The 27,339-nt window shown below is 37.8% G+C and overlaps 1 protein-coding gene across 4 annotated transcripts in view; it reads right to left on the bottom strand.

Annotated features, from left to right (window-relative positions):
* Positions 1-27,339, bottom strand: part of SIK3 (SIK family kinase 3) — a 252,510-nt gene that overhangs the window by 93,572 nt on the left and 131,599 nt on the right. For all 4 annotated transcript variants that reach the window (XM_068554683.1, XM_068554685.1, XM_068554684.1 and 1 more), the window contains exons 2-3: positions 24,126-24,242; positions 20,884-20,947 (exon numbers count right to left, since the gene is read on the bottom strand). In XM_068554683.1, the coding sequence (XP_068410784.1) occupies positions 20,884-20,947; positions 24,126-24,242 (181 nt within the window). The remainder of the gene's footprint in view (positions 1-20,883; positions 20,948-24,125; positions 24,243-27,339) is intronic.

Here is a 27,339-nt window from a genome sequence, read left to right as displayed (position 1 = left end):
TACTGAGTGCCTACTATATGTTAGACACTGCATTAGTGAAGACACAGATGAATAAGATTCAAATGTCACAATCTACAGTCTAGTGACATTCTTTCATTCAGTTAGTCTTTCATTCAACTGATCAATAAATATTTACTGAGCATGTATTCTCTGCAGGCACTTTTCTAAGCACTAGAGATTTATTAGCAACGCTCAAAAGTTACAAAGTCCTTACTCTTATGAGGCTTATATTTTAGTGAGATGAGACAATAAGCAAACAAACAAACAAACAAACAAATAAATGTCAGTTGGTGATAAGGACCAAGAAGAAAAATAAAGCAAGGAAGGAAATAGAGAGTAGTGGGTCAATAGGAAGAATGAGATTTCAGGCAGCATGGCAGGCAAAGACCTCTCTAATAAGGTAACATTTGATAAGAGACCTGAAGGAAATGGAAGAGAGAGCCATGTGGATATCTGGGGAAAGAGTATTTCAGGAAGAAGAAATGGAAAATGTCAAGGCCTTAAAGTGGGAACATATCCAGAGTTTAATGAACAAGAAAGAGGTGCCAATATGAAACGGGGGGAGAGTACGAGGTGCTAAGGTCAGAGAGGTAGCTGGAAACCAGATAACATAGAGGTTTATAGACTATGCATTTATTCCAAACAGATGAGAAAGCCAATAGAAGTAGAAAGCGGAGTGGGAAGATTCCACTTTCATTTTTAAAGAATCACTCTCCCTGCAATAGAGGCATCAGGGCAAGCTCAGGGAGCCTGGTTAAAGGCTATTGCCGTAACCCTAGCAAGAGATACCTATCACTTCGGTCAGATTGGTATTGGTGGAGGTGGTGGTAAATGACCAGGGTCAGCATATATTCTGATGGTAGAGTCACCCAGGTTTACTGATGGATCTGGCCCGAGGTATGAAAGCAAAAGAGAAATTAAGTATGACTCTATAGAAGTTTCTGGTGTGAGCAACTGGTTGCACAGAGTTGCCACTATTGAGACAGGAGAGACTGGTGAAAAGAAAAAGTTGGTGAATGCAAATCAAGAGTTCAGTCTACATATGTTAAGACTGTGACATCCATTAGACATCCAAGGGGAGATGTCAAGTAAACAGCTGGGTATATTAACCTAGAGTTCAGAGGACAGGTCAGACTGGAGAGTTAAAATTTGGAAGCCATGGGACTTCCCTGGTGGTCCAGTGGGTGAGAATCCGTACTCCCAATGCAGGGGGCCTGGGTTTGATCCCTGGTTGGGGAACTAGACCCCGCATGCATGCCGCAATTAAGAGTTAGCATGTTGCAACTAAGAAGTCCGCATGGTGCAACTAAAAAAAAAGATCCCACATGCCACAACTAAAGATCCCGTGTGCCACAACTAAGACCTGGCACAGACTAAACAAACAAACAAATAAATAAAATATTTTTTTAAATAAATAAATAAAATTTGGAGGCCAGCAGTTTCATGGGCCATAAAAATCAATTAGGGAGTACATGTGCATAGAAGAAAAGAGGTCCAAGGACTGCACCAAGCAGCACTCCAAAGTTTAGATGTCAGGAAGACGAGGAGGATCTGGCAAAAGAACCACCAGAAGAAAAAGGGATCAGTCAAGGGACTATTGTCTAAATTACTCAGTCTAGTGCCAGTAAATGACACAGAAATACAAAAGAAAAAAACTTAACTGCAAATAGTGCTATAGTAGAGGTATGCTCAAAGGAAGAAGGAAGGGCTTCCCTGGTGGCGCAGTGGTTGAGAATCTGCCTGCCAATGCAGGGGACACGGGTTCGAGCCCTGGTCTGGGAAGATCCCACATGCCGCGGAGCAACTAGGCCCATGAGCCACAACTACTGAGCCTGCGCGTCTGGAGCCTGTGCTCCGCAACAAGAGAGGCCGCAACAGTGAGAGGCCCGCACACCGCGATGAAGAGTGGCCCCCGCTCGCCGCAACTAGAGAAAGCCCTCGCACAGAAACGAAGACCCAACACAGCCAAAAATAAATAAATAAATAAATAAATAAAAAAGGAAGAAGGAAAAAGGCAATAACTCTCGAGCACAATCAGGGCAGAGTTCACAGAAAGCCTAACATTTGAGAAGGGTCATGAACGTTGAGTAGCAATTGATAAAGCAAAGAAGGATAGCTGGGCTTTTGTATCTTGTGTTCTGACACATCCTACGGATAATCAGCCTTGCAACCAATTCCTCTGAGGACAATCCCTCTATAGACCTTGTGAAGAAAAAAAGGACAGTATTCTACAAGAGATTAGGAAGTAATGTAAACTCATCTGAGTCCCCACTAGCTTCAGACTACCATGGGACATGCTAGGGTACCTGGTAAACCCCTTTCTGCCTCTCTTGCCTTCACATTTATCAAAGACAGTGAAACCCATTTCACAGTTCACTGCTCCACCCAGAGTCTGCCAGTCACTTAGGCAATATCCATAGCCTTGAGGATAATCTATTTGACAATTTAACTTCATGATTACTTGAACCTTCTTTATCTCCAGTGACCTATAACTCCACCAAAGTTCAGCAACTTTCCTATGGCCACATCTTGAACTTGTCTCTGCTTGACACTTTTCTACCTTTGAAATTCTAAACTTCGATAGTATACTCCCCTCTCTCTTAATATAAACTTCTATATCAGCAATGTTGAATAGAAATAAAATGTGAGCCATTTATATAATTTAAGGTTTTCTAGTAGTCACATTAAAAAAAATTACTCATTTTGAAATTAATTTTAAGAATTTATTTTAACTCAATACATCAAAAATATAATCACATTAAGAATATAATCACTGCAACATGTAAACAGCATAAATATTAGCAATGAGACATTACCTTCTTTTTTTCATACTAAGTCTTCAAACTCCAGTGTGTATTTTACATTTACAGCATGTCACATTTCAGACACTAAATTGTCTATAGGCAAGGTGAAATGTAATTTTACCAAAATAAGAGTTGGGTTTTATGGAAAAATGTTTTACACTGTGTGTAGTAAAGAACTGGCCTTGCTCGAAGTGAAGGTCTGGCCTTACTCCTTGGCTTCCAGGAGGTCATCTCTGGGCCTTTGGAATGTTATGCCTGATGGGAGTGTCTTTGTCTGGTCATACCAGATAGTCTAACAATATGATTTAGCATGGGACTGGCCATACCCACATAGTCTTAGGATGGAGGCTGGCCACACTAGAAGACCAACAATGTGACTTAGGGTGGCAGCTTTGGGTCATGTAGTATCAATTGGCCTGGAGACAGAAATCAACCATGTGGGCATTCAATCAATCAATCATTCATGCCTATATAAAATAAAAACTCTGAACACAGAGGCTCAGGTGAGCTTCCCTATGGGCAATACTCTGTGCATACTGTCACACGTCAACACCAGGAGAGTAAGACATTCCATGGGGAGTGGAAAACAAAAGCTCCATGTCTGGTACTTCTCATGGACTCTGCGCTTCTTCCCTTAGGTGATTTTAATCTGTATCCTTTCCTTGTAATAAACTGTAACTGTGAGTATAATAGGTTTCAGTGAATTCTGTGAGTACTTTTAGCAAATTACCAAAGGTGAGGGTGGTATTGGGAAATTCCTGAACTTGCAGTTGGTGCCAGGAATGAGGGTGCTGTTGGGAGCTGTGTTCAACTTTGTAGTTGGCTAACTCTCTCAGTTGTCCTAAAACTGCTTCAGTTTTTAAACGTAAATGTAAATTCAATTCAAAATTCAGTTCCTCAGTTGCGCTATCTACATTTCAAATGCACACAGTGGCTACAATATTGGGTGCACTTTCGGACTTTTATCTCTTTGATCCTCTTATGCCCAACACACTTGCTTTTCAACTTCATCTAGATCTCTAGCTTTTAAAATTCCTCCTATTTAAGATCATTCATCCTGGTCTCATTTGCCCTATATCCCTTTCAGCCTAAGCCCAATGACCCACACATTAATTACTTTATTGTTAGTGGCCTGAATTTCTTTGCCAACTGTCTCTCATCTTCTACTGCACATGACTTTATGTCATGTTAATTATATCTCAGTTTTTTTAAAGTTTTTTAAAAAATAAAAATGTTTAGAATATTGCCTGGTACATAATGCTGCTATGGACAAGTTGTACAATCTTTACACTGACTAAGCACTTTACACTCACATAATCCTCACACCAACCCTTTGAGATAAGTGGTGTCTTCATCATCATCCTTATTACTACTATTATTATTATTATCTTCCTTTTAAAAGAGGAGAACACTGAGGCAGTGAGATTAAAAAGTTTGCCCACAATTACAAAGGCAGTAAGTGGAGGAATTAGGATTTGAATCACAGCAGTCTGACTCTATCCATATTCTTAACCACTAACAATGTTGCTTTAACTATATCCACAATCCATTTCTCCATCCCCAGGGCCACTACTCATCAGACAATTCTCAGCCCTCAGCTGTCTTACTGCAGTAACCTCCTAAGTGCTCTCCCAGACTCATTCCCCTCAAATGTATCTTTATATTGCCAACAAAATACCCTTTCTTAAACAAGTCGGACTGTGTTCTGGCCCTTGCTTAAAGCCCTCCCATTGCTCACGATCATCTCATAGTGGAAGAAACTTTTAGTGGCCACAGACTTATTTACTTAAATGAACTCTTATGTGGAAATCCAATAGGCATATTGGGTATAAAAGCAGAGATGCTCCTGTTGAATATGAGCGAAAAGTGGGGGTTGGTTGAATGCATTTGTGAGGAAAGCATGACTCTTTAGCCCTGCCTCACACATCTTCCTCCTCAGAGATGGCATCCTAGACATTTCCAAAGAACCCTTAGAACCTGTGGAATAATCTGGAAACCAGCCTATCACTTAACCCTCTAAGAAACTAGTTCTAGTCCTGTGAATACACAAAGTTGTTTCATGCTTTAGAGTCTTTACATATGTTATCCCTCTGGAAAGGTCATTTCTACTCAGCAAACTTCTCATACTTGAAAACTCTGTTCAACCTTTACTTCCTCCATCAAGACTTCTCTAACCTACTCCTTATTCCAACAGCTGCAAATAGAGCTCCCCATCTTTATCACAGGCCTGTTGATGATGTCCTTTGTACAATATAGTACTCAAAACTGAAGATAATATTCCAGACATGGTGTGACTGCCACTAAAGTTAAGACTGCTACAACTCTTTCAGCAAATCCGAAACTGAGTTTGGAATTAGCAGCCAACTACTATCCAAAGCAGTTTTGCGTCTTAATTAGCCAATGACACTGGGATAAGGTTCCTAGCTAATAACATTTACACCTAGAGCAGAAACTTCCAAGAATCATTACTCATCACTTCAAATAACCTAGCAAAACTCTGTATCAAACCAACTGTCTCTGTTCTTCACTCCTATATCTCAGCTGCCAAGAACTGCTAACAAACAACCCATAAAACAAGCCACAACAAAGTTAAGATCAACAACTGCCAGCCCGTCCACACTGCCTATCAGTCCTTCGACTTGCCTCCTGTCATCTACCTCCTTCATTTCCTTTAGTTGCTATTCCAAGATCTCACATCTCAGCATACAGATGGTTTTCTTACTTCTCAGAAATTAGTTATTAGGTACTCAGATTCTAAACCTTAATCCCCCAGACATCAGTCTCACACAAATACTTCAGCAAATTTACCAGCCTTCAACTCTATCTCTACCCACTTCTTCTCTTCTCACACAAAACGAATCCCTCACCGATGCACTAAAACGTATCCCCTTGTATCTCCTTGAGGAATGCTCCACTAAATTTCACTCTCTCCCTTCCACCTACATTTCCTCTGGTTCCACTCTTCTTTCCCCTCAACATAAACTACAGGTTTAAGTCAAATATATGAAAAAAGAAAATACACATGCAAACAATGCCCCAGAATTTACCAACTCTCTCATTCCTTCCCATTATAGCCAACTTCCTCAAGAGTTATTTATACCACTGGCCTTCAAAGTAGGGTGCTGATTTTTATCTCAGTAGTCGCTCTAGGGATTATAATATGCATCTTAATTTATCACAATCTACTTCAAATTAATGCTGACTTGATTCAGGTAAAATATAGCAACATTATTCCAATATAACTCCATTTCCTCAACCTTCCTTTAGATACTTTACATCAATCTCTGATCGAAATCCAGAAATAGAGTGTTATAGTTACTTTGTTAAGTCATTTTATGTCTTTTAAAGAAATTAAGAGAATAAAAGGGGGAAAAGTATATTTGTATACTCTTTTATTTCCTATACATTCATCTCTTCTGATTTTCTTCATTTCCTCCTACGGACATGAGTTACCATTTCGTGTCACTTCCTTTCAGCCTGAGCACTTCCTTTAGAATGGCTTATATAGCAAGCAGGTCTGCCTATATAAGAAACTCTCTCAGTCTTTAGTTATTTGGGAATGACTTTATTTTGCCTTCCTTTTAAAGGATAGTTTTACTAGATACAAAATTTATGGTTCACAGCTTCTTTTTTTTTTTTTTTTAATTTCAGCATTTTAAACATGTCAATCCACTGCTTCCATTTTTTTCTGATGAGAACCCAGCTATAAATCATATTGTTGCTACCCTGTATGTGGTGAGTCATTTTTCTCTCGCTGCTTCAAGATTCTCTTCTTCTTTTCGCAAATTGACGATGTGTGTAGATGCAGATCTCTTTGTAATTATCCTACTTGAGATTCAATGAGCTTCTTGATACCGTAAATCGATGTTTTATAATACATTTTAGAAGTCCTTGGCCATTATTTCTTCAAGTATTTTTTTCTGTCCCTTTCTCTCTCCTCTTTCCTTCTGGAATTCCCATTATAAATATGTTGGTATACTTGACCTTGTTCCATAGGTCTGTGAGGCTCTGATTATTTTTCTTCAATGGTCTTCTCTCTGTTCTTCAGATAGGATTATTTCTATTGATAGAAATAATCTTCAGGTTTACTGGTGTTTTTTGGGTTTTTTTCCTGCCACCTCAAATCTGCTCTTGAACTCATTTAGTGAATTTTTCATCTCAGTTATTGTGCTTTTCAACTCTGGAATTTCCATTTTGTTCTTTTTTATAGTTTCTATTTCCTTATTGAGATTCCTTATTTGTTAAGTCATTGTTATCATATTTTCTGTTTGTTATTTAGACATGATTTCTTTTGTTTGAACAAATTTATAATAATTGCCAGAAGTTTTTGCTAAAAACAACATCTAGACTCACTGAGAGAAAGTTTCTATTGACTACTTTTCCTCCTGATTTTGGATCACATGTTCCCGGGTTTTTGTTTTTCTTCCAGTTTTATCGAGATATAATTGACATACAGCACTGTATAAGTTTAAGGTGTACAGTATAATGATTTGACTTACATACATCATGAAATGATGACCACAATAATTTTAATGAACATCCATCATCTCCTATAGATATAAAATAAAAGAAATAGAAAAAATCTTTTTTCTTGTGATGAGAACTCTTAGGATTTACTCTCTGAACAGCTTTCATATACACCATACAGCTATGTTCATTATATTTATCATGTTGTACATTACACCTCTGCTACTTACCTATACCTGGAAGTTTGTACTTTTTTACGGCCTTCAGTCAATTCCCACTCCCCTCAAAGTGCTTTTTATAAAGCTGGGTATTATAGATAATATACTTAACTAATTGTGGATTATTATTTTTCTCCCCTGAGGACTGCTGTTGGTGCTGCTCTTCTTTGTTTTGTTTTGTTGTTAGTAACCCTCTTAGAAATAATTTGAGCATCTGTTGCTCTGTGGTATGTAGCCATTGATATCTCTGCTAATTTTTTAAAAAATTCTTTTTATTTTTATTTTTTAGCATGGCTTCCTTGAGGTCATCCCTATGTCTACATCATTTAGTAGTCAAGCCAGCAGACCTTTCACCTTCTGTGGACAAATCTATTGGTGGATTCAGGAGTCCACTCAAAGTTCAGAAAGTTTCAAAGTCAGCCTCAGCTTTAAACTTTGCTGGGCTGTCTCAGAACTTCCTAATAGAGGCCACTCCCCCAGTAAGCCAGAGATGAATGGAGAACTTATCTTACCCTGTTGTGGTTCTCTAATTAACAAGGTCTCCCTACTAGATTTCTGGCTTGTCGGCCATTCTGCTGCTCACCTCTAGCAAGACCACAACCTCTAGCTAGCAAGGCTTTGAGCCTTCGACATTCATTTCCTACCAAAATTACTATTTTTACTGATGACAACACAACTGGGCATGGGTTTTTTTTGTCTTTCATTGCAAATCAAGTCAGCTGCCTCTGGCAACAAAGATGCTAGTTTTAAGGCCAGCCCAGCCTTGGATTACATTACGTTTCCCCCTGGGGAAGAGGTGCAGGATGTAGGGGCTCAGGCAAGAAAGCCAAAGACTCCCACTGTTCCTACTACAAGTTCAAAAGATTTTCATGAATTAAGCTTCTCAATTTGATGTTTGCTACTGGTTCATTTTCAGAGCCCTAAATGGGTGTTTCTAACAATTTTGTCTAGTTTTATATTTGTTCTTTGGAGAGAAGATACTCTTAACTCTGTTACCATCACTTTTTTAAAAAAATATTTATTTTATTATTTATTTGGTTGTGCCGGGCCTTAGCTGCAGCAGGCGGGCTCCATGGTTGCAGCTTGCTGGCTCCTTAGTTGCGGCACGTGTGCTCCTTAGTTGCAGCCGACAGGTTCCTTAGTTGCGGCTCACCGGCTCCTTAGTTGCGACAGGCAGGCTCCTTAGTTGTGGCATGCAAACTCTTAGTTGTGGCATGTATGTGGGATCTAGTTCCCTGACCAGGGATGGAACCCAGGCCCCCTGCATTGGGAGCGTGGAGTCTTAACCACTGCACCACCAGGGAAGTCCCACCATCACTTTTATTTATCTTATTTTCAATTGCTACATCTGTACATACTTTAGAATTCATTTATTATATAACATTTATGCACTCATACCTCACCCCATTACATTCTGGTTTCTATTCTTATTACACTAGTGAAACAGCTCTCTTTAAGAATACTGAGAACATCTTTGTCTCAAAGCCAGAAGTTACGTTGCATTCCTTACCATATTTGACTTTTCTACAGCATTTAATACTGCTCCTTTTTGAAATTCCTATTTTCCTTGGTTTTTATAACACCACAGTCTTATTTTCATCGACAGTGGCTTTTCATATTTTATGGCCTCATTTTCAACTTAAATTCTGATGGTAAGAAGGGTTTCATCCTTAAACCTATTCTTTCATCCTTAAACATACTGATGACCAACTACCATCTATCTGCTGATGGAAACAATATCCCTAGGCTCTATCTTATCCCTGATTTCCAGATTTCTATTTCCAATTACTTGATGGACAACTTTCACCTAACTGGTGCCTCAAACTAAATATGTCTAAAAACAACACACTTCATCTGATCTTTTTTTTTTTAAATTTATTTTATTTATTTATTTTTGGCTGTGTTGGGTCTTCGTTATGGTGCACGGGCTTCTCACTGCAGTGGCTTCACTTGTTGTGGAGCACGGGCTCTAGGCGCGTGGGCTTCAGTAGTTGTGGCACACAAACTCAGTAGTTGTGCCTCGCGGGCTCTAGAGCACAGGCTCAGTAGTTGTGGTGCACGGGCTTAGTTGCTCTGCGGCATGTGGGATCTTCCTGGACTAGGGCCCGAACCCGTGTCCCCTGCATTGGCAGGTGGATTCCTAACCCCTGGGCCACCAGGGAAGTCCCATCTGATCTGTTTTTAACCCTGGTATTCTTTATCTCAATAAATGACACTACTACTGTCAAAAACAGGATGAGAAATCTAAAAATCATCTTACTACCCTCTTACGCATTTTCTCCTTTACCTAGCACCGTACTTCCCAATAGTTTAGTAACCTTTGATATGCTTAATTAATCTAAAATTTCAGGAATACTGCCTACTTCTTTTACATCAACAATGAGAAATTAAAAAGCCTTGATGAGAAAAGGTGAAGTTGTTATTATATAAGTAGAGGAAATGCTACTAATTTATACATACTAGCTCTGCAAACAAGCTATTGCCTATGCCTAAATCTCACAGTAATAATACCCATCTAGGAAAATCTGTCTCACCCTCTTTTTAAATGGGGACTTATAACAAGAGGGTAAAAAAGACTTCATGTTAAGATTGTTTTGCTGCTATGTCTATGACCTATTCTCAAAACAGAAATTTGGTTTATAGTTATAATCAAAGATCCTCCCAGAAACACTTTATTGAAGTCATTCTATATGGAAGAACAGATTCTTCAATCTGGTGAATGGGAAAGAACAGATACTCTGGAGTCAGGTAATCCTCAGCTCTGTTACTGATTAGTTATAGGACTTTGGCAAATTATTTAGTGTTCTTGAACTCCAGTTTCTTTGTCTGTAAGATGATGGCAAAAATATCTATGTTACAAGATTATTGTGAAGTTAAAATGAAAAAGATGAAGTCACTACCTTACTTCAATACGTCATCATTCTTAAGTATTACTGTACAGTCTCCTAACTAGTCTTGGAATGTTCCATCCCAATTCTTCCTTATATGGCAATGATTCAAGATAAAATTCAATTCTTTTACATGGTTGGTTCATTCATTCATTCACTTACTCCTTCAGTAGTTACTGATCATTTCCCTCAGTAATATTTGAGTCCAACAGTATGAACTGCAGAGCAAGAGGAGCCATGGAGCTAAATGGTGAGCAAAAATAGACATGGCCCCTAAACTTGTGGAGTTTGGTGCCTGGTGGGAGAGAGAATCCACTACATAATTACAGAAAGAAATGTAAAACCAGAACTGATATCAGTACTGCCAAGAAAGGATACAGTACAATGAGAGGGTGTGATAGGGGATTTGGCCAAGTCAGAGAAGTCTTACAAAGCTCTTTACCATGGAGCCTCTCCTATCAAACCAGCCTTATTTGCGGCCATTTTCTCATACATAGCCTATATTAAAACCATACTAAACAACTTAATGAATATGAAATACGCCACATTCTCTCTCCTCTTGAAATCTTTTGAACATGCTACAGCATTTCTGAAATACCTTGCTCCCCCAGTTAATTCCAGAAAGTATCCAAAGATACAGTTCTTACACTACTTCTTTAAAGCCTTCACCACCCATGACATTAATATTAATCACCTGATCATGTTGGGGTATGCCAATTCCTCTACCTGATAACTGATAACGTTTGTAAATCATTAATATTTTATGGGGAGATATTCTGAGATTATGCCAAAATCCTGTCCCCATCTGTATTAGTTCCCTTAGGGTGCTGAAACAAATTACCACAAAATGGGTAGCTTAAAACACTGTAGTTTATTCACTCACAGTTTTGGAAGCAAGAAATCCAAAATCAAGTTATCAGCAGGGACTCACTCTACCTGGAGGTTCTAGGGAAGAATCTTTTCTACACCTCTTCTAGCTTCTGGTCACTGTCAGTTTTCCTTGACTTGTGGCTGCATCACTCCAATCTGCTTTCTCTCTTTCAAGATTGTTTCGGCTATTCTGGGTCCTTTGTAATTCTACATAAATTTGGAATCAGGATATCAATTTCTACAAAAATGTCAGCTTAGATTCTGATGGGGACTGCGTTGAATCTGTACATCAATTTGAACAGCACTGTCATCTTAACAATGTTAACTTTTACAATCAATGAACATGGGATGTTTTTCCAATCATTTAGATTGTCTTAAATATCTTTCAACATTGCTTTATACTTTTTTGTACTTTTCAGAGTATAAGATTTGCACTTCTTTTGTTAAATGTATTCGTAAGAATGCTATTCTTATTAATGCTATTGTAAACTGAACTGTCTTACTTCTTTCATTCTCAGATTGTTCACTGTAAGGATATGGGAATACAATTGAACATATTACTCCTGCATCCTGCAACCTTGCTAAACTCTTATATAGTCCTTACAGTTTTTTAGTGGATTTGTTCGGATTTTCCATATACAAGACCACATTATCTGTGAATAAACTGTCTTACTTTTTCCCTTTACAACCTAGTGCCTTTTATATCTCTTTCTTGCCTAATTGCTGTGGCTAGAACCTCTAGTATGATGTTTAAATGGAAGTGGAGAGAGATGAAATCTTTGTCTTCTTCCTGATCTGTGGGGGAAAACATCTAGTCATTCACCATTAAGTGTGATGCTAGTTGTGAGTTTTCAGACATCCTTTATCAGATTAAAGAAGTTCCCTTCTATTTCTAGTTTGTTGAATATTTTTGTCATGAAAGAGTGTTGGATTCTGCCAAGCACTGTTTCTTCATATGTTGAGATGATCATGTTATCGTTTTTTTTATATAAATTTATTTATTTTGTTTTTAGCTGTGTTGGGTCTTCATTGCTGCGCGTGGGCTTCCTTTAGTAGCAGCGAGCTGGAGCTACTCTTCATTGCGGTGTGCGGGCTTCTCACTGTGGTGGCTTCTCTTGTTGTGGAGCACGGGCTCTAGGCACGGGCTTCAGTAGTTGTGGCACACGGGCTCAGTAATTGTGACTCACGGGCTCTAGAGCGCAGGCTCAGTAGTTACAGTGCACGGGCTTAGTTGCTCTGCGGCATGTGGGATCTTCCCAGACCAGGGCTCGAACCTGTGTCCCCTGCATTGGCAGGCGGATTCTTAACCACTGTGCCACCAGGGAAGCCCATCTTTTTTAATTTTAAATGTATTGGACTATATATAGTTGATTTACAATGCTGTGTTAGTTTCATGTGTAAAGCAAAGTGATTCAGTTATACATATACATATATTCATTCTTTTTTAGATTCTTTTCTCATATAGATTATCACAGAATAGTGAGTGGAGGTCCCTGTGCTATACGGTTGATCCTTATTAGTTATCTATCTTATATGTAGTATTGTGTGTATGTTCATCCCAAGCTCCTAATTTATCCCTCCCCCCACGTTTCCCCTTGGGTAACCATAAGTTTGTTTTTGATATCTCTAAGTCTGTTTCTGTTTTGTAAATAAGTTCATTTGTATCATTTTTTAAAAATTAGATGCCACATATGAGTGATATCATATGATATTGGTCTTTCTCTGTCTGAGTTACTTCATTTAGTATGATAATTTCTATGGCACCCTTCTTGCTGCAAATGGCATTATTTCATTCTTTTTTATGGCTGAGTAATATTCCACAGTAAATATGTACCGCATCTTCTTTATCCATTCCTCTGTCGATGGACATTTAGGTTGCTTCCATGTCTTGGCTATTGTAAACAGTGCTGCAATAAACACTGGGGTGCATGTATCCTTTCGGATTACAGTTTTCTCTGGATATATGCCCAGGAGTGGGACTGCTGGGTCATATAGTAGTTCTATTTTTAGATTTTTAAGGAACCTCCATACTGTTCTCCATGCTGGTTGTACCAATTTGTACCAATTTACATTCCCACCAGCAGTGTAGGAGGGTTCCTCTTTCTCCACACCCCCTCCAGCATTTATTGTTTGTAGACTTTTTGATGGCCATTCTGACCAGTGCGAGGTGATACCTCATTGTAGTTTTAATTTGCATTTCTCTGATAATTAGTGATGTTGAGCATCTTTTCATGTGCTTTTTGGCCATCTGTAAGTCTTCTTTGGAGAAACATCTTTTCAGGTCTTCTGCCCATTTTTTGATTGGGTTGTTTGTTTTTTTGACATAGAGCTGCATGAGCTGTTTGTATATTTTGGAGATTAATCCACTGTCAGTTGCTTCGTTTGCAAACATTTTCTCACATTCTGTAGGTTGTCTTTTTGTTTGTTAATGGTTTCCTTTGCTGTGCAGAAGCTAAGTTTAACTAGGTCCCATTTGTTTATTTTTGTTTTTATTTTCATTACTCTAGGAAGTGGATCAAAAAAGATACTGCTGTGATTCATGTCAAAGAGTGTTCTGCCTATGTTTTCCCCTAAGAGTTTCATAGTGTCTGACCTTATATTTAGGTCTTTGTTCCATTTTGAGCTTATTTTTGTGTATGGTGTTAGAGAATGTTCTAATTTCATCCTTTTACATGTAGCTGTCCAGTTTTCCCAGGCCCACTTCTTTTCTCCATTGTACATGCTTGCCTGCTTTGTCACAGATTAATTGACCATAGGTGCGTGGGAGATGATATGTTATCTTGTATTTTCTTTTATTGATATGATGTATTACATTCATGAATTTTGATATGGTGAACCAACCTTGCATTTCTTGCACATGGATAAATTCCACTTGATCACAGTGTATAATTCTTTTTATATGTTGCTGGATTTCATTTGTGAGTATTTTGTTGAATATTTTTGCATCCATAGTCATAAGAGATACTGGTCTGTAGTGTTTTTTTTCTTTTTCTTGTGAAATCTTTGTCTGGTATTGGTATCAAGTATATATCAAGTGTGTGTGTATATATATATATATATATATATATATGTATGTATGTATCAAGTACTCCCTCTTCTACTTTTAGAAGAGTTTGTGAACATTTGCTGTTAACTCTTTTCTAAATATTTGGTAGAGTTCAGCAATGATGCCCTCCAGACTTGGACTTTCTTTATGGGTGGTCTTTTGATTCTTGCTTCTATCTCTTCACTTGATATAGGTCTATTCAGATTGTCTATTGCTTCTTGAGTCAGTTTCAGTAGTTTGTGTCTTTCTAGGAATTTTTCCATTTTATCTAGGTCAAACAATTTGTTGGTGTACAATTGTTCAAGTATTCCTTTATAATAGTTGTTATTAATTTAGGGTCAGTAGTAATATCTCTTCTTTCACTTCTGATTCTAGTGTTTGAGTGTTTCTTTTTTTCTTGGCCAATCTAACTAAAGATTTGTCAATTTTGTTGATCATTTCAAAGAACTAGCTTTTGGTTTCATTGATTGCCTCTATTTTTTTCTATTTTCTATTTCATTAAATTCTGCTATAATTATTATTCCCTTCCTTCAGCTTGATCTTAGGTTTGGTTTGCTCTTACTCTTCCACTGTCGTAAGGTAGAAGACTAGGTAACTGATCTTTCTTATTATAGGCATTCTACAGTTATAAACTTCCCTCTAAGCACTCCTTTAGTTGTATCCCATAGGTTTTGATATGTTGTCTTTATTTTCATCCATCTCAAAGTACTTTCTGAATTTGCCTTTGACTTCTTCTTTGACCCATTGCTTACTTTAAAATACACTGTTTAATTTTTACATATTTGTGAGTTCCCCAAAGTTTTCCTGCTATTCATTTCTAATTTCACTCCACTGTGGTTGTAAAACATTTTGTATTACTGCTAAAATTGAATAAGTTTAAATTTTATGCAGGTTTGTTTTATGGCCTAGTATATGGTCTATCCTTGAGAATGTCCTGTGTTTACTTGATAAGCATGTATATAGTGTTGTTGTTAGGTGGAGTGTTCTATAGATGTCTGTTAGGTATAGTTGGTTTACAGTATTGGTCAAGTCTTATTTTTCCTGTTGATCTTCTGTCTACTTTTTCTATCCATTATTGCAAGTAGAGTATTGAAGCTTCCAACTATTGTCATTGTCTATTTCTCCCTTCATTTCTGTCAGTTTTTGTTTTACGCATTTTAGTGCTCTTTTATTAGATACACGTTTATAACTGTTATAGTTTCCTAATGTATTACCTTCTTATCATTATAGAACGTCCCTCTTTATCTCTAGTAGTAGAAATAAAGCTTTTGTGTTTTAAAGTCTATTTTGTCTGATGTCAACATAGCCATTTGAGCTTTCTTGTCTTTGCTGTTTGCATGATATATAATTTTCCATCCTTTTACTTTCAGTCTATTTGTATCTTTGAATTTAAAGTATGTTTCTTGTAGACAGCATACACTGGACCATGTGTTTTTATTCAGTCTAACAATCATTGCCTTTGCATTAAATTATCCCACCCATTTACACTTAATATAAGTACTGATAATAGTTGGATTTATACCTGCTGTTTTACTTATTGTTTTCCATACATTTTACATCTTTTTTTGTTGTTCTATACCACCATTACTGCTTTCTTCTGCATTAAGTGAATATTTTTTAATGAAGCATTTCAACTTCTTTAATGATTTTTTACATTATAATTGTCTGAGGGTTTTTTTAAAAGTGACTGCTCTAGTGTTTAGCATGTATATTTTATCTTATCCAAATGAGCTTCTGATTTATACCAGGTGATTACATAGAAGGGTTTCTGCTTTATAGCATCATTTCTTTTACCCCCTTTTTTAGTGTTTTTGCAATAAAATTACATCAATTAATGTTACAAATCCAACAATACATTGCTGTAATTATTTCTGTGCCATGTGTAATGACTTTCTTAGCATAATGCAGTTTTTCTCACACACATATCCTTTGTACTGTTATTGACAAATATATTACACATATATTACATTATAGCCTTAACAATGTATTTTATATTCAATTTATTTTTAAACAGGTTAAAAGAAAAAAGGAGAAAGTATGCATCTCTTATGCCTTTTATAATTACATAATGACATTTATTGGTGTCCTTTGTTTATTGTGTGAACTCAAGTTACCATCTGAGGTCACCTGCTTTTACCTTGAAGAACTTCTTTTAGTATTTCTTGTAAGGTGTATCTGTCAGAAACAAATTCCCTCAGTATTTTTTTTTCTTTATTTTTTGGCTGCGTTGGGTTTTCATTGCTGGGAGCAGGCTTTCTTTAGTTGCAGCGAGCGGGGTCTACTCTTCATTGCGCTGCTTGGGCTTCTCATTGTGGTGGCTTCTCTTGTTGCGGAGCAAGGGCTCTAGGCACGTGGGCTTCAGTAGTTGCACCACGTGGGCTCAGTAGTTGTGGCTCGTGGGCTCTAGAGCGCAGGCTCAGTAGTTGTGGCGCATGGGCTTAGTTGCTCTGCGGCATGTGGGATCTTCCCAGACCAGGGCTCAAACCCGTGTTCCCTGCACTGGCAGGCAGATTCTTAACCACTGAGCCACCAGTGAAGTCCCTCCCTCAGTTTCTGATTACCTGAGAAAGTCTATTTCACCTCCGTTTTTTGAAATATACGTTTACTGGTATAGGATTTTGATTAATAGTTTTTTTTTCTTCCTTTCAGGGCTTTAAAAATGTTATCCTATTGCCTTCTGGCCGCCGTTGTTTCTGCTGAAAAGTCTGCTATCTAAACCTACAGAACTCCCTTTAAGTGACGTATCATTTTTCTCTTGATGCTTTCAATATTTTGCCTTTGACTTTCACTATTCTTACTATGATGTATCTGTTTGTGGATCTCTTTGTGTTTAATCCTGATTGGATTTTATTGAGCTTCCTGGATATGTAAGTTATTGTTTTTCAATAAATTTGTGAAGTTTACAGTCATTATTTCCTTGCATATTTTTTCTGCTCCTTTCTCTCTTCTTCTGGTATGCCCATTATGAATATGTTGGAGCATTTGATTGTATCCCAGATTTCTCTGAGGCTCTATTCATTGTTCTTAATTCGTTTTTCTCTCTGTTCTTCAACTTGCATAAAATGCCTATCTACAAATTCATTTCTTGCTCTGCAGTTGAAATCAGTTAAGCCTCTCTGATGAATTTTTAAATTTTAGTTATTTCACTTTTCAATTCCATAATTTCTTTTGATTCCTTTTTTAAAAAATTTCCATCTCTTTATTGATATTCTCTATTTGATGTGACCCTGTATCATATTTTCTTTTACGACTTTAATTGTGAGTTCCTTTATGTCTGTGAACATGTCCATAATGGCTACTTTAAAGTCTTTTTTTGATAAATGTGGCCTCTCTGACAGGCAGTTTCAGTGGCCTGCTGTTTTTTCAGTGTATGGGTCATACTTTCCTGTTTCTTTATATGCTTCATAGTTTGCTGTTGTTGGAAACCAGACATTTTAGATAACATGTTGTACCACGTCTAGGTACTGGTACACCTCTAGCCCTCTGGAGCATGTTCTTGTTATTTGCTTGTTTATTTGTTTAGTGACTGGCTGGATTGTTTTAGTGAAGTTTATTCCCCCATACACAGTGATCAGCTTCTAATGTTGTTCCTCAGGGGAGGCACAGCCTTGGTATATCCACCATTACCCTCAGATCACTGGATCACCATGGTTTGGGCAGGGCTCTCTTCCTGTCTTTTCTTAACCAAGCCCAGCTGTTAAAATCCAAAAACTGTGGCTGGTTGCTCTATCTTTCTTTTTTTAAATATTTATTTATTTATTTATTTGGCTGCGTCGGGTCTTAGTTGAGGCACGGGGCTTCTCTCTAGTTGTGGCCGTGGGCTCTAGAGTGCGCGGGCTTAGCTGCCCCACGGCATGTGGGAGCTTAGTTCCCCAACCAGGGATCAAACCTGCATCCCCTGCATTGGAAGGCGGCTTCTTAACCACTGGACCACCAGGGAAGTCCCTGGTTGTTCTATTATTTTCAACAATGCCCTGGAGCATAAACTGGTCTATAAACAATCCAATCAAATTCTGGTTCCTTTGAGGGAACAGTTTCTGAGATCAGTGTTTGATTTTTCTTCTGACCTTAGGAAGGCTCTTGTGATGTTTTACTCCCTGGTTCTTACCTGCAAACTAGCTGGCCTATACTTTAGCCTGCTCAAATCTCCTCTGAAATGCCTGTAACCACAGCCTCCACAGTTCTTGTGAGTGCCTTCAGGCTTGAACTTCTTCATTCTCCATTGCAAATGAAGTCAGTTCCCTTGGGAAGAAATTAGGAGCTATATGTGTTATGGTCTGTTTCTTCCTCTGGGCAAATCTCTGAGCCAGGACTCCGAAGCTAGGCGTGGGGACAATGGAAAAGTTTTCCTTGAGTAACACTCCCTCTCTAGGAGCTGAGCTCAGTGCAGAGAAAGGGGACACAATCTCAATTCTCCCAGCTTGACTCTCTTGGGATCACCCACCAACTTATAACCCAAGGCAAGAGTGATCTGGGTCCCAGTATTCTCAGCATGCCACACCCAAACTCCACAAGTCAGGGCTGGGTGGAAGAAGGAGTCCCCACTGTTCAACTGCTCTCACCCAGGACTTAGGAACAGCAATAGGTAGCTGGGGCAGGATAAGAAATGCTGATGTCCAGTTCCACTGGGAAGAAAGCCGTTAGTCTAGGCGAAAGGAGGGGACCAGAGGGCAGGCCTGTGTTCTTGGCTACAGTAATTTTGAGTGTAATCTCCACCTTGCTGAGCTGGCTAGGGGGAAGAAGGAAGCAGTACTGGCTTAAAAACCACAGACACTCTTATTTCTTATTAAATTTTCATAGATATTCTTGAATAAATGTTTCTTTAGTTGCTGTTCACCCTTAGAACCATTTCCAGAGACTTTAAATATCTGGATTTTAGGGTTTTTTTAAATCACTTTCACCAGTTTCACTGGGGAGCAGGGCAGCAGAGCTCCTCATGCTATCCTGCCAGAAGTTGATCACCCATTTGTCATTTAACATGGAGGTGAAGGAAGCAAAGTGCTGGGGCTGTATATGTGCTATCTCATTTTATCTTCACAACTGTAAGGCAGATATTACAGATCTGACTTTTATAGACCGTGAAACTGAGTCCCAAAATCCAAGTAAAAAAGCAAATAGTGGCAACGATCTGATTCAAAACCAGGTATAACTGCCTCCAAAGCTCATGTTCTTGATTAAGCCCGTCCCTTCATCTCTGATACAGATACTTTTAAAAACAAGACCTCATGAGACAGTTATATCCCTGTGCAGGCACAATGATTTCTTTAGGTGATACATCAATTTCTTCCTCCTCCAGATCTTTTATAATAATACCATGAGAAGTACTATTCTGTTTCCTCATGCCTTGAGCTACATTCCCACAAAGCATCCATCTTTTATCTTTTCTGTACTTTTGAAATCTGTTTTCCTAAAGAGGAAAGTAGGTATGATGTGCACCGTGTTTGGTTCTTTGATTATTATGAACGTTAAGATGACAAGGTCTCTTTGCTCCCAAGATTACCATTATGCATAAGCACAGACACAAAGTCAAGCAAAAATGTCATTAAGAAGTGATACCTCCTTTAAAAAAGACTCGCACTTATTTTGAAGATTCTTAGATACAAAATTGTCAGATTTATGGGGAAAGTTTAACATACCAAAATATTCATAGTCACAACGCACAGTCACTAATAAGAAGATTCCACTTTAAAAGTGATATCATGCTTTTTAATATATTTTAAATAAGTAAGTGCCAATATTTTGAAAATTAAAAAAATTCTTACCATCCAGATTTAAACTAAAACAAAATCTAAAAAAATAAAGAAGCTAGATAAACCTAAAATATATAAGAAGAAACCTTTCTCTGTATTCACATGCCAAAAAAGAAATAAAATTTAAAAATAAAAAGACATGTCACTCTATATTTGAAAGTTTAGTCATTATCTCTATTTGGCTCCATTTATCACTGTTACCACAAAAAAAAAAAAAAAAAAAAAAAATGGGGGGGCCAGTTTTTACCACGTCAAAAAGTCATATTTCCTGGTAACAAATTCTCTTGCTTAATTCTGCTGTTGTGCTAACCTAAGTGTTAGAGGAAAAAAAGTATAGCTACCGAAGACAGAACATGCTAAATTACAAGAATCATTAAGGGAACTGTGAACACATGGTAAGGAATAGAGTTACATGTTATATTTAAATAAACGTTAAAGAATGCATTAGGGTGAGACCGTTTGCTCCGAGTGGCTATTTCACACACAACAGAGGCCCACCACACTTGTAAGCATTCTGTCACACTTGGTCACCCCAGTTAGAATCTGGCAATAGGAAAGACCCTCAAAAGTTCAGAGAAATTTTTGTTTTTGAAGATCTTTAATCTCAACCATCAACACCTTACTGAAATAAACAAAACACCTTTGCTATGGAAACAAAGATGGTGAAGACTTAAAGAGATGAATCAAAAATAATTAAAATTACTTTGTTGATAGAAAATGACAGCACTGAAGGACAGCATCAAGTGACAGCTGCTCAAGTGACAAAGGCATCGAACAGCTATTTTAAGTTTGCCATGGTGTGCTCAATAGCTGTTTAAAGAATGCAATAAATGTACTTACCAAATATTTCCCCTCCACTAGCATATTCTGTCACCAGATAAATCATCCGCTCTGTCTCCATAACCTGGTGCAAAGGCAGGAAAGTGACAGTGATACAAATGACAGGCTGATATCATAGGAAGAGAAACTAATGAATCTTCTTTTGTCATTTGAAGTATTAATAACCAATACTGCCTAAAGGAGACTTAAAACATTAGAGGATTGGGAGGGTGACAGACATAAACATTATTAAGAAGAAAGGGGGAAAACAGGTATTCCTCCAAGTTCTTTAAAGTAGGAAATATTTACTACTTGAGAGAGTCCTTTTTTTCGTCCCAGGAGGCCTCTGCAATCTTTTAAGCTCCACAAAACTGAGAAGTAAAGAAGCTGCCAAGAACCAAAAAGTTCACATTCGACAGTGATCACTTGAAGCTCAAAAATGTCCCCCGCAAAACGCAACCAAAACAAAACTTAGGGGGAATAACAGCAATCACTTAAGAACTGCACAAATATCACATATGGCTGTGCTTTTTTAAAATGGAAATGACAACTTTCCTGTCCACCATCCTTTTATTCAAAACTGGGAACAATAATATAAATATTCAACACTTCAATAATACAAACGACTTACTTGTATTTTTATCTTAGTCTCTATTTTGCCACTGTTTAAAAAATTAGTTGTAGTGTGTTGTCAGTTCCTTCTTCCTTTTTACCTTTTTCATTAAATATTTATTAAAGTAATATATGAGTATATATGTTCATTATAAACATTTTAAATACCCAGTATATAAACAAAAGACCAAAGGTTTTCCTCTTTCCAACCCCCTCCATTTTATTCCCCAGTGGAAACACTGTTAATAGCTTATTCTATAACATTTTAGAGCAGTGCTGTCCGATAGAAACACTGTGAGTCTCATATATAATTTTAACTTTTCTAGTAGCCACATTAAAAAAGTAAAAAGAAAAAGGTGAAGTTAATTCTAATAATATATTTTATTATCATTAATATTATTTCAAAAATTTTTAATTGTAAACAGCTCCAATTTTTATATTTACATTAATATTAAATGAAAGTAAAAATCCAGTTCCTCATTCACTCTAGCCACATGTTAATACACAATAACCACATGTGGCTAGTGGCTATCATAGTAGGCAATACAGTTTTACACTTTCACTATGCTTCAAGGTTAATTATGTTACCAAATCATTCCCTAGTCACTTTATTTTTGACATCTCTATACGTTAATACCATAACAGTATCATACATTACCTTAAAATAATAGACCTATTTCTTCTTTTCAATAGTTTCATAGTACTCCATTGTATGTATGCACATTCTTTTAATTTTTCAATCTAATAACTGTGTCATTTTTTTCACTTTAATTTAAAAACTCTCTATAGACTGGTGATACTAGCCCACTGTTACATGTATTGCTTCCAAGTTCTTTATATGTTGACTTATATAACAAAAAGTAAGTAGCCTAAATATATGCAGTTGTTTAGGAAAAAAAAAGAAAAGAAAAAAAAATTGTCATAATGTATATCTCCTTTGTACCAGGCCTTTTATTGACTGTAAATTTTTTTACATTTTTAAAATTTTATTGAAGTATAGTTGATTTACAGTGTTGTTTTTAATTTCAGATTTAAAAAAAAAAACTTTTCAGGAGTTCAAAAAATTTCCTATATAGTTATCTATATTTGGCTCACTCTATAAACCCGAAGAGACTAAAGCTTTAACAAATGACCTGAAAACTGCCTTGACAATTCAACAGCCGTTCTTCACCTTGGCAGTTCAGAATCTCCCATTAACAATATTAGCTGCCCGAGAGCAAAATTAAAGCTTAAAAAAGGGCAATGTTCAAAGCCAGGGCTTTCAGTTACAAGGTTAGTACCTATAAGTTAACCTCTTGAGAAAGATCAGTCTAATAAGCTCTACAACTATTTAAAGATGATTTATTTTAAAAAGTGAGGTCAAGAAGTTTACTCAACCTGTCAGGATAGGAAGGAAGCAGAGGTTAGACACCTCTGAGTGTGCAGATACGGGTCTTCAGGCAACCCCAGGAACCGTTCATGGGTTTCCTTCTGGGGTACAATGGAGGTGTGGTTCAACGTAATTTAGTGTGATGAATTTCAACAAGCCTGCTCCGGCTGATCTAATTCATTTCATTATGTGAGCAGCTGATGCCAGAGACGAGCCCTAACACTGTAGCCTGACCGTATACACTAATATCAAGACATGCTTTCTTTCCCATGAAAGTAACAGACTATGAAAGCTTCCCCTTTGGGCCTTGGGCAATGTACTCTTCACACTCTTACACATGATCCCGGATCTGGGCCAGTAACCACTTACTGCAGACTAACAGCAGCAAATGAATTGAGGGGGTGGCCACATCCTGCAGAACCAGGTGATGGCTGATCTGGTAGAAAGCAGTGAGCAGGGCTGGCCCTATGTACAGGCAGAGCTCATGGCTTCCAACACGCTGCAATTTGAGAAGCACCTCAAAGCTCCACCTCTCCCAAAATACCTCCTCTACCAGCCTGCTAAGGCAAGGTCCTCCTCTCCTATCTGGCTTAAAATTCCAGCCATTAGATTTACTGCTTTTGCAGTAAGGCCAGGGAATCACTTTTGATGACGGCATGAAATATGCATGCTCCTTGGGAAGGTAAGAAAACTAGAACAGAAATCTCTTCCATTACACAGAATCAATCTCTTGGTTATCAAAGTATTCAAATGCTATCTTAGAAAACTAAGTCTAGGACTCTGTTAGAATAGAAAGGAGGTAGGCTCTGACTCATACAAGAAGCCATACTTAAAATATCCTTCGCCATCATAATTCATAACATGATCATAGAAATTAGTATTTAAATAATATTGTAAAAATTAATATTATTTTCACCCCTCAAAATTCTGTTCCTTTTGGGTTTCCCATTCTGCTTTAAGATTCTGACCTAAATAAGTAAGTTCTCATCATCTTCTAAATAATCTTTTTGTGTAACTCTAAGAATGGCATCCAAGTTTTAAAGAACAAATTATAAAGGCCTACTTAGGTAAGTTAAACCTTACCAGTAAATACCCAAGGGAAACAGAAGTACTGAGTTGGGGGATAATAGGGTAGGATAAATAGTAGGATGAATATACGAACATAGAAACAAAAAAAAGTTGCAGATGTTCACCCACCCACCTTCTCTTCAAAAGTAACCACAGACACAAGTGACCATTCTGGGTTCTTTGTTGCCATACGCTACACCACTAGTGATCCTACCTGGTAAAGCCTGATAATATGGGGGTGGCAAAGCATCTTCATAATTTGAACTTCTCGGAAAATCTTCTTCAAGTTTTCTTCATCCAGCTGGGTCTTATCTATGATCTTGATAGCAACCTGACAATACAGAAAGAAAATTTACTCTGATGCATTATTAAAAGGAGTTTACTAAGGAAAATTAAATCCACTTTAAAACGTATTGCACAAAATACAAACTGCCAGTATTTTGTTTACAGAATGCCAATGAAGAAAATAAATTTACTCTTTTTAAAAAGACAGAAAATGGACTTCCCTGGTGGCGCAGTGGTTAAGAATCTGCCTGCCAATGCAGGGGACACGGGTTCGAGCTCTGGTCCAGGAAGATCCCACATGCCACGGAGCAACTAAGCCCATGCGCCGCAACTACTGAGCCTGCGCTCTAGAGCCCGCGAGCCACAACTACTGAGCCCACATGCCACAACTACTGAAGCCTGCACGCTTAGAGCCCATGCTCTGCAACAAGAGAAGTCACCGCAATGAGAAGCCCACGCACCACAATGAAGAGTAGCCCCTGCTCACCGCAACTAGAGAAAGCCTGCACACAGCAACGAAGACCCAATGAAGAAAGAAAGAAAGGAAGGAAGGAAGGGAGGGAGGGAGGAAGACAGGAAATGGATTCCTAGCAAGTTGGTCTCAAAGGAACAGACTCCTAAAGCTAATGGGTCTTCTGCCATTTCTTAAATTGCTGCTACAGTAAAACCCCAGGACAAAATACTTCATTACTCTGCAGATGCGGTTACATTTTAGGCAAATCATACGGGGTGCAGAGAATGGTATGTAGGGCCTCTTATTAAGACAAGAAGCTTATATCATAAGTAAGTGATGACTTAGTAAGGGCTGACCAGAAATTCCACAGGTGCATCCCACACCTCACCAGGTGCTTCTGTAACTCAATAACAGTAGTAGTAGTGGTGATGGTGGTAGTGGTACCAGCAGCAGTTACTGTATACTGAACACTAACTGTATGCCAGGCATAATCCTTAGTGCTTTGCAAGTACTAACTCATTTAAACCTTACAACACTCCACATTATTATCAACCTTATTTTACAAATATGGAAACTGAGACACAAAGAGATTAAGTAATTACCCAAGATTAAGTAATTCATAGCTAGTATGTGGTAGAGCCAAGATTGAAGCCCGGGTATCTCGGCTTTGGAGTCAAATTCTTAATGATAACCCTACAAAAAACCTGGAGATCTTTCTGTGCTGTATATACACTGCTTCAGCATAAAACAGCTTTCTACTTTGCTCATAATTCTTAAGATACTCAGCAGCACACATATTTAAAAACAGAATGAACGATGAAAGACTTTTTAAAATTACTAAATCTAAACTTCTTCATTATTCTCAGTGAAATACTCAAAATATTGGGTTGCCCCCGAATATCTCTATATCTCAGTTTCAATTACTCAATCAGTGTGTAATCAATGAATATTAGTCGGATGAAGGACCAGGACTAGGCAAATTCTAGCCCCTTTCAATTCTTAAAATTCTGTGATTCTATACACTGGGGGAAGAAAATTAAATTTATACTAATTGAGAAAAAAAGGAAAAAGAAAAAACAGGGAAGCAAAAATGTCAATACTAAAAAGTTTAGCCCAAGGATATAAAGACAGTATGGAACTATACGTGGTAGATGATTCAAATGTATGAATGACCAACATAACAATAACTTTGTTTGGAGCTGTTTCAGATGTAGAATGAGGACTAATGGGAGAAAGGCACAGGCAGACAAATTCCAGCTCAATTCAGAGTTAAGCCCTGCCTAATGATGGAATGTGATAAAATGAGGTGGGTGTAGCTTGAGCTTCAGAGATTAACCAGACACAGCCTTCACTTCAATGAGCTCACAATCTAGTAGAGGAAAGACATATGTGAAACAGCCAACTATACAACATTGGAAATACAATCAATAAAGCTATGTACACAGTATAAGTAGAAAAGAGGATGAAGTATGACCTTCACTTGGGGGGAGAATAAGTAGACATAGGGAAAGACTTCACAAAGAAGAGAGAACTTGAGAAGAGACAGAATTGAAATAGGCAGAAAAGACGGAAGAGAATTTTATAAGGAACAACAGCAGAATCATTAACAAGTCCTACCAGCTGCTTGATCTTCTAATAAGTCTTGAACCATATGACCCGCGACCACTAGCATTTCTACTCCTCATCACTGTGTCAGATCACACACAGTGTGCTGTCTAATATAGTAGGCACCAGCCACATGTGACTACTGAGCACTTGAAATGTGCACTTAAAATATACACCAGATTTCAAAGACTTAATATTAAAAAGGGAATATAAGGGGCTTCCCTGGTGGCACAGTGGTTGAGAATCTGCCTGCCAATGCAGAGGACACGGGTTCGAGCCCTGGGCTGGGAAGATCCCACATGCCGCAGAGCGACTAGGCCCGTGTGCCACAATTACTGAGCCTGCGCATCTGGAGCCTGTGCTCCGCAACAAGAGAGGCCGCGATAGTGAGAGGCCCGCGCACCGCGATGAAGAGTGGCCCCCGCTTGCCGCAACTAGAGAAAGCCCTCGCACAGAAATGAAGACCCAACACAGCCATAAATAAATAAATAAATAAATTTTTTAAAAAAAGCTTCCAAGTTATTGCTATAAAAAAAAAAAAGGGAATATAAGCTATCTCACTGATAATTTGTACATTGATTACATGTAGAAATAACATTCTGGATATACTAGGTAAATAAAATATATTATTAAAACTAATTTCAATGAAAAGGCAACCCTATGGAATAGGAAAAATATTTACAAATCACATATCTGATAAGGGGTTACTATCCAAAATATAGAAGGAATTCATACAACTCAGTTTAAAAACAAAACCCAATTCAAAAATGGGCAAAGGACCTAAACAGACATTTTTCCAAGGAGGGCATACAAATGGCCAACAGGTACATGAAATGGTACTCAACATCAGTAGTCACCAGGGAAATGCAGATCAAAACCACAATGAGATACCACCTCCTGCCTGTTAGGATGTCTACTATCAAAAACAAAAAGATAAATGCTGGCAAGGAAATGGAGAAAGGGGAACCCTTTTACACTGGTGGTGGGAATGTAAACTGGTACAGCCACTATGAAAACAGTATGGAGGTTCCTCAAGAAATTAAAAAATAAAACTACCATATGATCCAGCAATCTCACTTCTGGG

Source organism: Eschrichtius robustus, chromosome 11 (assembly GCF_028021215.1).
Source record: "Eschrichtius robustus isolate mEscRob2 chromosome 11, mEscRob2.pri, whole genome shotgun sequence".
NCBI lineage: Eukaryota > Metazoa > Chordata > Mammalia > Artiodactyla > Eschrichtiidae > Eschrichtius > Eschrichtius robustus.
The sequence above is the reverse complement of the archived record's forward strand: the minus strand, read 5'-3'. Positions and strand labels throughout refer to the sequence as shown.